Source organism: Eucyclogobius newberryi, unplaced genomic scaffold (genome assembly GCF_026437365.1).
Source record: "Eucyclogobius newberryi isolate DKJ021-1_F unplaced genomic scaffold, fEucNew1.0.hap1 SCAF_21, whole genome shotgun sequence".
Classification (NCBI taxonomy): domain Eukaryota; kingdom Metazoa; phylum Chordata; class Actinopteri; order Gobiiformes; family Gobiidae; genus Eucyclogobius; species Eucyclogobius newberryi.
Window position 1 is genome coordinate 21281053 of NW_027315846.1, and position 17638 is coordinate 21298690.

At 38.9% G+C, this 17638-nt stretch overlaps 2 protein-coding genes across 2 annotated transcripts; both read right to left on the reverse strand.

The window, feature by feature from the left end:
- Positions 1–156: 156 nt before the first annotated feature.
- Positions 157–2668, reverse strand: tmem234 (transmembrane protein 234). Its single transcript, XM_072457655.1, has 5 exons — positions 2605–2668; positions 1711–1862; positions 1539–1605; positions 848–940; positions 157–763 (listed from the first exon to the last, which is right to left on the reverse strand). Exons 1-5 carry the CDS (start codon positions 2615–2617, stop codon positions 669–671), a joined length of 420 nt encoding a protein of 139 aa, XP_072313756.1. The 5' UTR covers positions 2618–2668; the 3' UTR covers positions 157–668.
- Positions 2669–3880: 1212 nt separating this feature from the next.
- Positions 3881–13983, reverse strand: ncmap (non-compact myelin associated protein). Its single transcript, XM_072457735.1, has 4 exons — positions 13720–13983; positions 6124–6227; positions 5261–5345; positions 3881–4845 (listed from the first exon to the last, which is right to left on the reverse strand). Exons 2-4 carry the CDS (start codon positions 6212–6214, stop codon positions 4515–4517), a joined length of 507 nt encoding a protein of 168 aa, XP_072313836.1. The 5' UTR covers positions 6215–6227; positions 13720–13983; the 3' UTR covers positions 3881–4514.
- Between the last annotated feature and the right edge of the window lie 3655 nt (positions 13984–17638).

Here is a 17638-nt window from a genome sequence, read left to right on the forward strand (position 1 = left end):
AATAAATGTAAATCACACTGTTGTGCCTAAGAACTTTTTTTAAAACATTGTAATTGACATCCAATATGTAACATTCTGCTGCTTTCAGAAAACACCCAAGAAATCTGAACTAAATTCACAAAATTGTCTTTTATTGCAAAGAATGAGAATATAATAACATTTACAATAATAAACATTTACAATATTACAAAAATAAATACACATCTTGTTACATACATTTAGTTGGTCAAGGTTTGTGAATTTGAATCGAGTAGAAAGAACCAGCAACATTAAAAGGCAAAGCATTATCTCCTTTGTCTACAGTAATTAGCTTGTTCTCAAACAAACGCGCTACAATAATCACTAAACTGTGCTAAAATGTCTCTCTCCCATTTAAGTGACTTTGTTCAGCTGCTGCCCGAGCGATGGAGCAAAGGCAAGTTTTACAAGGTAACGACCACCATTTTCTTTGTGTCATAAATCTACTTAAGGTCCTTACTGAACCTTAAATGAACCCTCTTTGTGTCAAGAATTCCAGATCGAGGCTCTGAAGCGGAGAAGACACCGTTTGAATTTCAATGGCCGCTCAAATCGTTCACACCCTTGGCCGTGTTTGGTGCAGATAAACGCTGTATTAAGCGGTCTGCTGTCTGCACTTTACCAAACGGAACGATTCACAATTGTTAGCGCTAAACCTGGGCCTTGTCCTGTTTGGATGGATCCATTGAACTCATGACACACAGCGTGATCCCGGTCATGGTTAGGAACATGCCTGCAACCGCATCTGAAAATGTCAGAATAGAGGAGATTTCACATACAAATCACAGAACTAGAACAGGATTTAATAACTGGCCGCTTGCTTTCTTACTTTTTCCTCCAAAGTCTTCACCCAGTAACCTCCCAGTTATTAAAGTGCAAAGAAATGTCAAGGAGTTTGTCACAGGGACGGCAAGGGACAATTCTGAATGAGACAAAATACACACAGAAATATATTTAGAATTCAAAGTGCATGTAGCAGAAGTCATTTTCAATCTGAAGGAACTTGTTTGAGAAGTTAGAAGATAGACTGTCCAGCGCTGGATTCGTTCTGCCCTGAGGGAGCAGTTATGACCGAAACCTGCCCTGCCTTGTTTACATGTTAGGTTCATTTTTAGGTTGTTCTGTCCTAATGTTGTCTGGCAGCCTCTACCTCACAGTTTGGGCCATTATATCATATTTTCTCTGTCATCCTCTACTCTACCTCACAGTTTTTAATCCATATATTCTTTTGTTCTCTGGAATCCTCCCCTTCAGTTTCTAGTCGTGATGTTCTATTGTTCTCTGGCATCTTCCTCTTCAGTTTTTGGTCATTACATTATATTGTTCTCTGGCATGCAAAGTGTTTCTATTGTACACTGGTCGCCTCTTCTCATCCTCACAGTTTTGGTTGTTATATCCTATTGTTCACTGAACATATTTCCTCCAAGTTGTGAAGTATCTGATTTGTGACATAGGGACATTGTGGTTGTGTTGTTCAAGATAGAAGCCTCCTTCATAAAGCAATTCCAAAATATACTCACCAGTAGTAGACAATGTGTAATAATATATCAAAGAGCCACTCTGGTTCAGGAGAAACGGCACAATGTACTGCGAAAAGAGAGGGGCATTTAAATAATGCAGATTTTTCAGCCAACACTTAATACTAAGCACCTCTTCCTCTCGATTAAGAAGTAATGTGTCACTGAAGCTTACACTGAGGTTGAGCAGGAGAAACTTGAACTCGGCCAGGAGCTGGGCCACTCTGCTGGGCCGGGCCACGCGCTCTATGCCCCGTGTGCCTCTCTTCAGAAGAGGGTTTGTGCAGCCCCACAACACGGACACCAGCACCAGGGACAGCAGCTCCACTGACACAGGGAGACAGGGATTATTATTTTAAATCATTTTACAGTAACAAGGACATACATATACAAAACTGATAAGTGATAAATACAATTTTACATAATAAACATAATAAAACAATTACGGTACAAACCTTTAAAAGGGAAATGTTTTTGGTGGGCTATGGTTTTTGTACTCTTCAGCTATCTATAGATTTATTCATTATGGACATTTATCTGGATGTGTTCACAGAAATAGAACAGGTGATGGATAGTTTACATTTTTTTGTCAAATAATAAAAAAATATTGTTGATGTTCATAAAACTTCAACTTGGACATGATGCTATTAGAAAGATAAATGTTATGTAATATTTTGAAATGGGTTTTTCTGCTTTGTTTTGAGATGCTAAGATTGGAAGGAAGTTGAGAATGCTTTTTCCCCCCAAAAAATGTGGACGTTCCATAGGGGAAATGTTAGGAGAAATTTCTATTGAAAAACTACTCAAATTGTACCATAAAATTATACAAAACGAAACTCTACAAAGACAATAATATAGGCTATGAACATGTGTGAATGGGAGTTGGTGCTGACAGTCTTCCTTAGCATAACAATAGCATGCTGCTCTAGCTTCAAAGCGAAAATCAGTGCAAAACTCATTTGGTGAACAAGTATTTACATGTTGTACATGGTACAAAGTCGTGCGTGGGTCTATATGTTTATAAGTAGCTCGATGAAAGAATGTATGAATCAAACTTGACCAAACTCACCTACAGATACCATGTTGTAAGCATTAGCATTTCCTCTGAAGTTACGTTCAAGAAACAACGTAACGTAGCTGTTGGAAAATTGACGTTATTCAATAAATGGCTGCCATGGATCTAGATGGCTGTTTATAATAACTACCGATCTCTGTCTGTATCTTCAAATTTGATCTTAATCAGTGGAAATATATCAAATGTATTACAAGATCACATATTTATGGTGGAAGAAAGAAGTCTTATTAGGTAAAGTGGCGGGTTGTGTTCCAACAGTTGCTCTTGAACGCTGCTTTTGGAAAATCTCCTTCAGTCTTGTCGGAACGCAGAGTGGCCAGCAGAGGGCGACACCAGGCTAATGCTTTCATCCTACTCGAGTAAAAGTACTTTTATATGGCTACATAGCTATTAGCGCTACAAAATTATACTTAATTAAAAGTATCAAAATGAAAACTCTTTACTTTAATTTAATTTAATCTTACTCTATATTACACAATGTTCGATTTATTTTATTTGAAACTTTATCAATTGAAGACTGTAAAACCTGTTTGTTTTCAGTAATTTCTAGTATTTTAAATGTAATGAAGTACAATTATATCCATATGAATTATTGGTGACTAGACCTACAAGTACCCCCCATTATTTGTCTATGGGAGTTTTTATTTATTTATAGGAGATCTTCTAGTGAAAGTGTTTTTCAGACTTCCTATAAGTGATCTGTTCTTCTGTATCTACCTCTGTATCTACCTGCGTTGCACCAATGAAATTTCCCCATGTGGGACAATAAAGGAATATCTTATCTTACCCCAAAATTGAAAAAGACAAAACTAAGAAATATGAAATTACATTTTATTTACTATTGCTACAACGATAGCAATTAGGACAGTGGTAAAGTGCAAAATCCTTTGGCATCAACAGATAGTGAACATATCTGCTCTTCAATCTTCATTATGCAGAGTAAAATACTATCACAAACATTTTAAACATTATAGTCTAATCTAAATAATTATATATACAACCTTCATGTTCATACAATATCGTCTACGATGTACAGTTTATGCACACATCCTCCATGAGCCTCTTGAATACAGAAATGTACATTAGACCACAGATTGCAGGTTTATATTCATTACTGTGAACACTGCTGCCAAAAACATGAGCAGTGCCGTTTTCTCGTGCACTCACTCACAATGTGTCTTTAATGTCTGTCCTTAGTACAGTGACAAAGGAGAATTCTAATGGAAGGATTAATGCTCTTTCAAAAGATCTTCCTGTAGCCTATTTTTACAATAACAAGATCGTTCTAAGCCTTCAGTAAATCACAATAGTATCTTTTGATCTAAAACCACAGACAGTATATTTTGGTGATGGTCATTCACAGTGGATTATCTATATATATCCTACTTTGTGTCAGGAAATAATTACAACAGGATTTATTTCAGTATTTTTGGATCAAGTTAATAATTTCATGGGACAGTTGGATTTTGTCACAACTGAAGTTTACCGGCGCTAAATTGGAGATTATTGCCACAGTTATGTCACTGAAAAAACAACAACAATGTACCGGTAGTGCCTTTTAGTCGTGTAAATTAAGTGCAATTAGTTCCCAATCACTGCCAATGCATCCACTATCATGTGAAAATAATTTATCTTGTGTGAAGATCATGGCACTGAATTCAACTTTTTTTTTTTATAGATAAAATATGACATCAGTGAATTGACTTCCTCTTATTGTAGGTGCTGACACTTCTCTGGGCTTTCAGACGGCAGCCTTTTGTGCTTCCATTACCTGTCCCCTATATATACTGTACACGTGGCCTGGATGTGGTCCTATAGTCCAGCTATAGGAGAACATTACGTCACTGAACTTCATGCAGTCTTCAGTCAGTTTGTCAATGTCTGAGGCGACACTATCCACGAGGCTATGTATTCTCCATGACGGCCAGTTCGTGAATGGTCACCACAGTAGACGCCGCACTGGACTCTTCCACATTCTCGTCCACACTGCTGAGCTCTACTCGGGGCAGTCTGAAGCTGTTCTCTGAAGGGGACCTGGAGCTCTGGTCCGGGCTGCCCTGCTCTGCTCTGGTGAGTCTGAAGCCGTTTTCAGAGGGGGGGTTGGAGAAGGAGATGCTGCCCGAGATGGAGCTGATTCCTATGGGAGTCAGGGGCACGTTGCTCTGGGCGCTGGACTGAGGCGTCTTGGCCCGAGGTTTGGTGGAGGTGCCGAGGACTCTGGAGACATGTGTCCGCCTGCACACACAAAAACATGCATGTGTTAGGTCAAAATTGGCAACTCTAAATTGGCCCTATGGACAGGTGTTGAAAATTAGCATATTCTGCTATAACACTTAAAACATTGCATCTGGTTTGTCCAATGTAAATCCTATGTCCATAAATAAATAAATAAATAAACACAAGGAGAAAAGTTACAATACGGAACTAATATCAGCACAACTTAGGCATGTCAATGGAATAGAATGCTGTTGTGTTAGGAATCCCATTGCTTCATATTTTAGTCAAAAATATAATAATGCAGACTTAGCAACAAAAATTTAAAGACACAGCGGGTCGTCCATAACATGATGAAGTACTCTAAGGCTGTGGCCGTGCTAAAACAGCTCCATATTTCTTACGAAATGCCTGTCTGCAGGGAATGTGGCCTTACCGGTTGTATGTTTTAAGAATAATCAGTAGAACTGTGAGAATAATTATGATGCCGATGACAATGATGGCAATCATGGCTCCTGAACCTGAAAGACACAAAAACATGTTGAAGCAGAGTTAAAAAGAGGGTTTGTGACTGCTTTGGATGATTTGCATTTACATTTTCTCCAACCTCATGCTTCATAGCCAAGCAACAGTGACACTGTAAATACCGTATTGGTGATTTAAAGCCACTCCTGTGTAATTCATCTTGATTTGACGGCATGACGCAACCCTTTGATAACACACATTAGGTTTCTGTATATCAAATATGCACAACATATTTGACATGTCTTGGGTGGATCTTTTCATTTTTTTTGTATTGTCTGTATACCTTCAAGTGTTTATTTGGCGTTTGCTTGTCTCCAGGGAGTCTAAATGTTATAGAGTCTATAGCACAGGCCTAATTTACGGCCTGCAAATCCACATCTGGCGGCACATCTTCCATCCAACATTACAAAATATGTTCTTATGTTTGCTGGTTTATCAAAATATAATGTAGCAGTTGTTATATTCTCATGATAAAACAGATTTGGCATTTGGGATATTTTGTGAAACCCCAAAATGTTCAACCAGAAGCCATGGCCCCCCAAAAATTTGACATGGGATGTATTAAGAAGGGACGGCTCCATAACTGTTTTCTTTTTAACATACTTACATATGTTTAGAACCTTTTAACAGTGAAACCCTTCCAGATTTAATGTTGTCTGCACCTTTAAGCACTAAGAACACTAAACTGTTGGCCTGAGAACATTTTATTTTAGGCTATATATCCCAGACCTCCCTTGACACCACCCCTGCTATTAAGAAATGGCGCTTTCTTACTTTGGATGAGGATTTGTTCTTGGGACTTGGTGACGGTGGTTGTGTTGGCAGTTGCAGTGTTGATCGCAGGTGAATCAGTTGAAGCTTGCATTTTTAGCAATAGCCTGGAAAGACAAACCAGATGAATAGATTAGATTAAAGCAGGAATTTACATTCACTTTCATCCACAAAATCTCAAAAATGTCATCTTGCAAAACAGCAAATTGCCACATTCATTTGATACACGCTCTGAAACAGTTAAGCGCTAACCAAAAGGCAGGAATTGTACCAAATTAGCTACACAGAATATGATATAATTGTTTTTCAAATAAATTGTAAAGGTGTGTCGACAGTCAATGCATATTTGAAACTCAATACCAGATCTTAATTTGACTGTGCTGAAACCTGAAAATCTGTCACTGGAACAACTGAAAATGTTTGTCTCAAAGCTACAAGTCAAGTTTTAGTGTCCATTCAAATCTGTCACATACTTCCATGATTAGCATTCTAGCATCTCATTGTTTAAGCCTCCATCGTGTCTGCAGCTCACCACAAACACGAACGGGATGAGCCTGTACGTTTGCACTGCTAAGCCCAGTGTTTTGTAAAAGTGATGAAACGTGGACAAATGGTAAACTCCACACATGGACCTGCTCATTTTCCAGAGGAGAGCTTATATAATGATAATCACATTGAATTACTTTCACATATCGTATTTTTAAAACTCATTAATCCTGCAAGCCTATGTTGCAATTACAGATCAGCCTCCAGGAAATGAATGGAAGTCAATGTGATGGAAACCCAACACCTCTGAAGTGGGATTAGTGTGTGCTAACTGTGTGAATGCTCATAGAGGGCGTTGTTTAATAGTCTATGGTTAATTACACGGTATATATTTGGAGGAAAAACATGTCATTAAACAGTCTTTTACTATAGTGCTATTTTACTAATTGTGGACTTTTTACGGTTGACTAAGCGCTTTTAGGCTTAGCTACCACATGCTTGGTTATAAAACATCACTTATGCCTCTAACATCTTGTCACAGAGGCCCACATACTGTATTTACTGGGGTGTTGTGGCCCCTGGGTGCAAACCATCTCGGTGGACCTGCTCTACAAACAAACGACAGACGTTGCAGTAGAGTAGAGTACCCTTTTGCCCCCCAGATAAAGCAACACAATAGCATTATTATGATGTAGCTGTTTTCAAAGCCACTCCTGCCAATCAAGGCCACTATCTGCCCTCTTGATCTGCTTTGGATTGCCGGCGGATCATGGGAGATTCTCTGTCAGTGAGGAAGATCCCTCACTGACAGAGCTGCGGGTCAGGGCTGTCCCGTAACTGCACCGCGATAACGCTCTGCCAGCACCGTCCTGGTATGTCATTTAGCCTTTTACTACTCAGCCTTTCAGTGAAACTTTCAACAGATCATTAGTCTGCTATTATGGGTTAATCAGTCACCGTTAATGTGTTGTGTCAAAGAGATCACTGAGTCATGGGAGCAGCCACTGTGAGGTGTGACTGTTTTGCATAATAGTTGTGTTTTGAGTATGTCCTAAGCACATTTTCAACAGTAAGTCTGGATGGATACAGTTTAGAATGACAATTTTACCTCCAAGTTTTCAGCAAACACACAAAAAAGTTATTTCATGTCAATTGATATCTGTCGATCCACATGCTTAAAGGTTAGTTATCTAGCTAATTATGATAACCAAAAGATGGAATATGCCTAAGACTCCAGGTAGAAATAAACTCAAACATGACACACCTAATCTTTGATATTATTTGTTCATGTGTATTCAAAGACAAATAGTGTGAGAAAAGGTTAAAATGTTCATCAAACACACATCAGGATAGGCACACAATAAAGTCACTCTTTATGACCAATAGCGCTGTGAACGATGAGAAGTGTTTTATACGACTACTTCAATGACTTTATGCTGAGGTTATTGCTTCAGCTGTTAGCCGTAATAACTACAATGATCAGTAGAAAAAAAGGTTTTGTATGGACATCATCTTGCTTTTGTGATGTTGTTGTGGGTATTTGAAGGGACCAGACCAACTCTGTATGAAAATATTCTATTCCGGTTAGTCATTCCCAGCCCGACGACAGAGGTGTGAGAAAATAATCTAAAACCAGTGAGCATGGAGCATGGTACGGATCTTCGTATGAGACTAAATAGAAATAAGGAGCGCTGCTTGGGTATTTAAAGCCCACAGCCCAGATACCCTCATCTAGCAGATGAATTAGAATCATTAGAACTATTAAAAAGAGGGTGAGAGGGCGTGGCACGACGTCATGAACACAGGTGTATGTGAAGGGGCGTGGTCCTGCTCCCGAACTTAAGATAACAAACATTTTTACCTTCATTTGAAGAGAAGGGGTCATTTGTTGCATGAAAAAACAGCTATTCTGGTATACATTGTAGCAAAATAGATATAAACATATATGTTGAGTAAGGCACTCTGTTAATTTACAAAACAATAATTAAAAAGCCTTTATTGTAGCATGGCTTTAAGCTTCAAATAAAAGTGTTTCAGGCCTGCGTGGCTGTCCTCAGGACCTTATCCTTGTGTATTGCACAACCAGCTTTCTGTGTTGACAAACTATTAGCCGCTGTGATAAGGATCGGCGTATATTATCCTACTGTTTGCTGAGTAGACAATCCCTGATAAGTGGTGTTTTAGTTACACCATCACAAATGGTGGTGCAGTGAACAATAAAAAGCGGATGAAGAAGAAAAAAATCAGTAGAGTCAGAGTAGTTAATGCCATGCTGTGGTATATTCAAGGCAAAGCTGTAGCATATCCATGGAGACAATCAGGTCCAACAAATGTCTTTCTTGTAAATTTTTTTGGCTTCTAGAATTTATTGAACAGGAAAGGAAGAGTCGGGAGAGACATTGGGCATATTTATTTGGAGCCCAAATGATTCCAAGCTGCTGAGGATCTAAATAAACAGTGTGACTTTGAAAAAGGAGCGACCTGTGCGTGACATGTTGGTGACAATATCCACCGTACACTAGTTTACACAGAGTTTTGTTCTGTTTTTAAGCTTATCTCTGTATTTTGTCACAGTTGTCACCCTACTTCCTCAAATCTTTGGCTTTAAATCATTCTGCACAGGCAGGTGACGTAGTGAAGTCAAGCCGGGCCTTGTAATGTTGACATTCTAATCTAATCCATGATTAAGTTCAGGAACTTTCCAAGAAATTTAGGATGAACTTGGGTGAGTAGATCTCTGGCCATCGTCGAACATTCCACTGTCCACTTTTAATGAGTCCTGATGTCACTATAGGCGTGTCCATATATTTCAGTAATCATATACTGTATGATTAATCGTACTTGATTGTACATAATTGGAGGTTGAATGAGTAGACGGTTAACAACAGCAATCTAAGTAAACAGAGATTCAGACGTCATGGAACAGACCCGACTTCCTGTGGTGCATGCGGCGTGAATAAACCATGGGAGATGATGGTACCAGCACATGTGACCAGAAAAACACATGTAATTATTGAGGTCAGACTGATTTTGTTGATTGGTATGATAAGAGGGTTTGTTTTGTTGTTTTTACTTGTCATCGTTCTTAATTCATTCGTCGTCGTGAGCCGTAACATGAGCTCCCACTGTCTATAATTGGCACAGTTGAATCCGGCATGTCGTTAGCTGTCATTTATGTGGAGAATCCTTTTGGGTTTACTGCATCTGGACACCTAAAGTGCGAGGCTCATTCTCCTGTCAATGATCGGCTTGAAAACCAAAGCACAACGATCAAGGACTGGACTGTAATTATTACTGAGTTCGGACATAATTTGAAAATGGACCTATTTGACAGAGTTTGGACTCTTACTTTGATTTGAACGTGCAGTGATTTTGTTTCTTTAGATATTCTGTTGCTTTCTGGTCGTGTTCTGTGTTTTATCTGTGTTATTTTGTTTTTTTAAATGTGAAACAAAGAAGAGTAAAAGAAAACCAAAACACAAAACTACTTTTACATGATGCACATTTATGAACATTATAATTATTTTGACTTAATATGTTGACCTCATATGAATGAAGAAACACATGTTTATGAAACTTACTATACTACTTAAAGTTATTTTCTGCATATTAAACCACCTGATGTGTCTGTTGCCATAGTCACTAAACGTGTGCTTAGGTTCAGGCTCCTGCGATCGTACAAACAAACTGTCAGATGGAAACAACGACACGACCTGCGCTGAAAAAGGTCAACTCTAAGATCTGTGACATCACTGCAGAGTCCGGTCCGAGCAGCTCTATCTTTCTTCTACCGCAAATCCAATATCCTCTTCTTCACCGCCTTGTAAACAAATCATTTCAGTCCATCCAGACTTCAGCGTGCAAAGGGAACAATTAGTTTCCTCTTTTTACAAGGAAAATGTCACGCTAGCAGCCGCGCCGTTTCCCCTCCAAACACATAAAAAGAATGGACTCCATTTTAAATAATAATAAGCATCATCATCATAAGTATAACAATCATAATATAAAAAAGGATGACTATAGTAATAATAATACCTACAACACCTTACTTTACTAACCTTGGAATGCACTTTAAACCCACTATAAAACCTTTCAAACTGCTACACTGTTGTTATATTCATTCACTTACACATTCATGCTAAAAGGTGTCTTGCCAAAGGACGCAACAGCATAAAGGACTTTGGAATCGATCCTCCACCTTTTGGTTGGCGGTTATTTTCCCTTAAACATATTAGGCTGCAAAAGCAATGCATTTTAGGCTGACGTATTTTTAACACAATAATTCAGTTTCAAAAAGTAGCGATTAATTAGCCACAACAGCAAGGCCACCATCCTAGCTTTTAGAGACAATGGCATAACATCAGTCTTAAAATGTGTTACCGTTGTGTTTAATGGTGTTTCCTCTTCATTAGTTTCCTCAAAGTTGTATTCGGATTTGAGTAATCCTGTATTATCCTGAAGCTGAGGCTCGAGTGCTCATAAATGTCCTGTTTTCACCTACCCCCTACACATACCCTCACACGACTTGTAATCTTTTGTCAAATTCAGACTCCAGGTCACACACAAACGCTACCAAATGTTGTGTAGCTATTTGTCAAATCTAAAAGCTCCATTAATGAAAACCTGCTGCTCGTTTCAGTTGAATGTCATGATGAAGCGGGAGCAGCGGGAGAGAATCAGTTCAACAGGAAGTCAATGAACCTGTTGTTTCTATTATTAAGCACAATATGTTCTTTCTTTAACAGTGGGAATTTCATGTGGCCTTAATCTCATCTGGAAATAAACCAAAGCAAAATAGTCTATCTGATGATTCACCAGAAGCTTTGTGAGTCAGGCATAGATTGGGTGTATGACGTGACACTGTGCTCTTCTATTAGTGACCGTGGAATCGATGAGGCGAGATGCAAAGGCGGCAAAAAGATGAGATAAAGCTAAAAAAAAACACAAGACTCACAGGCCTTTCAGGAGAAGTTTGCAGAGGTCTGACTGAACCAGACGGATGGAGAATATATGAGCTACAGTAAGTATTTGCAGCATTTGTGATTCTGTAATTGTGATCTTCTGTTATTCACCAGGCCTCAATCGTTCGTGTATCTGTCGTCAGCTTCTTCTACGTTAGGTCAGATCTGTCAACAGCACAGCTGGATTTGAAAAGCACAGAAGTTTTAGTTGTGGAGGTGGAACTACCGTCCTTTTCATTCAATTAGGTTTACTGACAATCACTAATGTGTTCTGCGTTTAGTGAGGGGGATTTGTCCGATCTTGTCCAGGTTTCATAGTATTGACTACAGTACTTGGGTCAGAAGTGTAAAGGAGAAACAAACAGGTCAAAGGTCGCTTGATCATGGACATTTGGAAACTTTTGGTTGTATAGATTCCTTTGTAATTAGATCATCCTAATGCTCTGATCATGTTGGTATTTTAATTATAAGTGTATTTATATTTCAGTGGTAATACAATTACAGAAAGATCTCCGCCTCAGTTGTTTTATTGGAATGTTTTATGATTCTTCTTGTTATACTAAAAGTAAGGTAATGCGCTTGAAACTTGTGCCGTTCAAACCATTTACAATATGATTAAACAACATTATTTCTGGCTTTAGTGATGCACTATGAGTCCCAGCTCGAGGCAGAAGGTCATAGTTCAGAGGCGACAGGGCATTTGCAGGGCCAAAACTCTGGATCAGACATCCATCAGTTGAGTTGGGCATTTATGTATATTTATTGTTATTTTATTTGTATCATTTCATTGCATTTGAATATGTACAAAACTTTGAACAGTAGAATCTGTAAATGTCCTATTTAAATAAGGCTTGACCATGTAACTTTTCTCATGCAGAGAAACAGACCACTAGGTGAGCCCCGCCCACATTTACCTCTTTTTGCGACAGATCAGGAATTGAGTCTATTTTATTTATAATAAATGTTGTCTAAATCTCATCTTGTATCGGTCTTATCCAGGAAGAATTCAGTCATTTTTTCCAAGGCATTTTGCAATAAAAACAACTATATTTAAATAAATGCAATATTCATCACTTTAATGCCATACTGTGGAACATTCTTGGCAAAGCATTAACAAAATGCCCTATGACAGTTTAACCTTTTATATTCTTCAAGTATTATATATATATTTTAACTGGTAAGACCTTAAAAAACAAGTGAAATGAGAAGCTAAATTGTTCATGCTTTATGACCTTGTAAAACTAGCTTTAACTGTGTCTTACATTCACTTTAGATGTCTCTAAACAGTTTAATGACACGCTCTGTGTACGACTAAGCATCTCCATGCATGCTGCTGGACATTTCAAGCATCAAATGGGATATATATGAGTTTAACATTTAATTTTTACGGCTGGCCTTTGTTTGTGATTTTACCAGTGGCTGAAATGTATTTGTCCTGTGGGTTTTTCGAACATAAAACCCTGGTTCAATAGATTGCAGTTGGAAAATGTAGACTTTGTCCTATTACAACTGTCCCAGTCCCGGCATCATCCAAGAAATGAAAAATGGCTCATACATTTTTACTGTCATTATGCATTGTTATTGTTTCACGCTGCACCTCACCGCCAAAGCAAGCAATGGAAATAAATCATACTCTAATTCTGATTCTGGAATGAATATTACACCTGCCATTCACGGTGCAGTCTTGCATCTGTCCGCACAACTGGGTATACTATGAATACAACAACAGAGCCTTTATTTGTGAGGGAATTGCAGCGTTTTCACAGCAAAGAACAGCAGCAGAATAAAAAGTTATTTTAAGATGAAATGCAAGAGAAATAAAGATTAAGATAAAAGACTCAAAGTGGCCCAAGACTAAACACTAAAATAGATGAATAAATACGGCGTGTTTACATTGGTGGTGATTCACACAAATTATTGCACTTGATTTCGACATAGACCTATCACATACATTGAAACAAGACAACAATAGTCAGAGTAGTGTGTGCCTCACAGTTACTATAGACGCCTCAATCTCAGCCCTGTGGAATCTGAGCTCTTCTCTTTCACCTGGGGATCACTTCAGCCTCTTTGTCTGGGAAAAACCACCTTCTCCTTAAAACGTCCATTCATATAATGCATCATCCCTGACCACAAACACACAAAGTCTTACCTTAGGGTCCCACGCTGAAACTGGGCAGTGGCACCCCTCCCTCAGATGAACCCTGAAGGAAGCATAGTCCACCGGCCGAGGTCTGGGGGAGCCTGGAAGTTTGAAAGTGGTAAAAGGGCAAATCCAAACAAGGTCAGGATATAATTGCGGTGGTGGTGGCGGCGGTGTTGTGGTCCGCAGCTGAGCCGGAGGAGGCGACGCTGAGAACGCTGGAGTAATAATGCGAGGCAGCTGGTTTTTCAGGTCCTTCTGCTCAGGCTGAGGCGTGGTGCTGCGAACATCACACAGTAGGAGGCTCCAACGTCACAGGATCAAAGAAGAGGAGAAAACTGACAAGTCAAACATTACTGGCAATAGATGTGATTAAATGCACACAATATGTTTATCAAATTATTTAGACTTTTTGGTATGTGTGTGAAAAAACAACAACAATCAAATATTTGTTTCTCTGAGCAAGTGTGCAAGTCTTTTTCTTTGGGGCCCATTCATTATGAGCATGTTCTCATAGTAATATTATTAATGTGCCTGCAGCCTCGTGACTCAACAATGTAAATGGGTTTAAAAATTAACAGTGACTATATTGAGACTGTCCAAAGGTGCTGGGTGTGTTTGCTCAAAGTACACAGCGTATTCCATTAATGACGGATGTGCTTAGAAGAAATTACCTCTATTTCTAAGATTTGGTAAAGAAACCCTGGTAGATTTACATGAATTCTATGGGTTATCAATAGTAACAGTATAATATGTATTTGAAGTGAAACACATATGTAGTGTCAAGTTGAGTAAAAGTTATAAACGTTAGCTCTGCTCAGTGGGTGTGTGCCTAATGGGGGGAACAATGGTACGTCATATTTAAAAAGGTCCCATATTCCCCAGTGCGTTCATTCTATGCATGTTGTTGAGTGTAGGCTTGTTGAGGGGCCCCCATAGATCCATTGTTAGCATTGAGGCACAAACAACCACCAACACGAGTTTTCCTTGTTCACATCCATCCACAACCTGCTGTACAGCGCATCTTAAAGGATTTATTGATTTTAGCCCAGCTCTACATAATTGGACTGTAAATGGTCTCGCTAACAGAGAGCTTACCTTTAGGCTGTTATTAAAAAACAACATTAATTGAATTGCTGGGTTTCAGACAGATGACATCACAACAATAATATTTGATACAGATGGGTGGAGCTAAAATACATTTTGTTCAAATGTAGATTCTTGTTTTGATACAAGAAGTTCATGTGTCTAGTCACTAATAGAAATAATTAAGTTAAACATTTGTGAATTTACCTTTTGGATAATTTATGGCAGTCCAATGTAATCAACAGTGGAAACTGGCTCTTGCCATCTGAGGTTATGACATCATCACGTTCTAGAATCTGAAAACCACCAATGATAAATTTACAAAATAAAAACCTATTTCTGTGACTTTTTCATAGGCCTGGAGTAACAGAAGAACCTCTTTTTTTCCAATGACCCACATTTTACTTTAACCAAATTCAACCAGGATCTGGTGAAGAGGAGGAGATGAAGAGGCTGCAGAAGCAGACAGTTCTGTGGAGGAGGAGGAGTTGGGTTTCAGGTGAAAAGACAAGATGAATAAGTGTATTTATAGGAATGAATTGAGATGTAATTTGTCAAGAAGCTTCTTGTGTTGATGACAGTTGCCCAGTTGTTTTCATGTACAATTATCGCACTTCCCAGAACTCAGGGCCGGTTCTCATGTTACCTTCAGGGTCCTCCTGTGATGCCTTCAGGGCCAGGGAGGTGCCCGTGTTACAAAAGCTGAAAGTGAAGTCTTGAGAGAGAGCGATGCAGACTCTCATTGTTGTGCTTTACCCAGTCACTGTCCCGGCAGGATGGATCGGAGGAAAATGGACCCGGAAAACACCAGCTAAGGTTTCTGATTCATGAGAACAAGTTTGGTAAGTGGAGATTGATGTTAACGATATTGAAAAAATAAAAACATTGAATGAGAAAATACTGGAAGTTATCGTAGCTTCATTTAAATGCAGTCTCTTTCCCCTCCTTGTTCCCGCAATTTCAGCTACGTGATCCTTGTTCTTCCGATCGCCACTGCAACTGCACCACCACCATTGTCTGAGACCCAAAGGGATTTCCCCCCCTAATCCTTTCCCCTCTCTTGGTGGAAATAGAAAATAGAAAACATTTTCAAGCTGACCTTAAATGAAAGATGTTGTAAAAAAAATAAGACAAAATATAAATGATAATGAATGAAAATAATAATAGAGTTATTGATTTGTGCGTGGCAGGACAAATCAAATCAAATTATGTTTGTATAGCCCAAAATCTTAACAGTAGTTGTCTCGAATGGCTCTCCGGAAATTGTTGATTTACTCAACCGAAGGTCAGAAATCGACTTTGAGACAGTAGGAGACGAGTGGGACAGCTGCAGCGCAGAACAAGGAGCGCGAGGGCACAGACACTCGGCAAATAGTCAAGGCTCGATCAAACCCATGACACTGCGGTTTCACCACAAGGTCAATTTTTAAAATAAATAATTGTTCATCTTTAAAAACTATTGCGTGATAATGTTTTTATGAAGATGGTAAAAGAGCCGAGGGTCCTCTGAGCAGGACTAGGAGATCGCTCTTGTCTTCTTCAGTGTAGTATTGTAATTGGCATAGTGTATCCTTTTTTATTAGCATCAACATTTAGTTTGAATAACATTTTAGTACAAAGACAACTCTAGTGAAAAGTCCAGCTGCTTTGATGGCAACCAAACAGTGATAAGACTATTTACACCGCAGCATTCAGCCACTTAATTTTAGAAGAACTAAACTCTCGTCATCGTTTACATCTGGATGCAGAAGATCCATTAAGCTCTGCAGTCGTTTACCTTAACTGCTTTTGTATAAAAAGAAGGAACATTTTACAACTACACGTACAGAATTTGAGTACAGGTTTAATTTGTGTGTCAGTGAGCTCCCCCGAGGGTACTGGAGTGTAGGAGAGAGTACAGGAATGTGAAGGTAAAGAGCCATCGGCGTAATGGAGGGTCACCTGATCAGGGGGAGAGAGAAAGAGAGTGAGGGCGGGAGCGGCGTCGGGCTAAACACTGAGGGGCTTTGTGAAGGAACACCCCGCTCGTAAAAAGGGCCCTCTGTCTGCATGGCCAGTTCTGCCACAATGTGCAGATGAACTCCTCTTCAAAATTTCAATATCATAGAATGATGGAAACAGAATTGTAAACTGTCACTTGATTCCCCTTGCTTTTGTGTTTTATATTATTATAAACAGTCCTTCTTTTCATTTTGAGTGAATATATCATCTATAGCGTTTAACTTCTGGCAGGTTTTGACATGTGTGGAACAACTGACCTAAAGTAAAAGTAATGATTGAAGCAGATTGCATGTCAGTTGTCATAATTTCCTTAGAATATTAATGATATTGCACTACAGTTTTTGGAGCATGGAACAATGAATACGGTTGCACAAATAGTTTCGGTGAGTCAGAGTTAACCTTTTTCTATTGTGCTGAAACTTTTCTTCCTCTCTGACACAAAAAGGACCATAACAGGTGAGAAAGAAATGTGCCATTTGTGAGTGACAGCTTCTGTTGCCACATTTGAACTGTTTATCTTGCACTTGGGCCAAAAGTCACAGAATGATTTACATACACTACCAGTCAAAAGTGTAAACACAACATTTTATTTAATGCTTTTTCTTTGTCTTAATTATTTACATTGTAGATTATCCGTGGAGGCATCAAAAGTGTTAAATAAATCAAAACATATTTTCGATTTTGGAATCTTCAGAATAGTCCCTCTTTGCTCTGATCAATGGTTTGCACACTTTTGTCATTCTTCTGAGCTCTGACAAGGCTCAGCAGAGAAAACCCTTCAGGCGACTTCACTGGGACGTTCACTGAGAGAAGGGCAAGAGTTTGCAGCTATGTAACACAG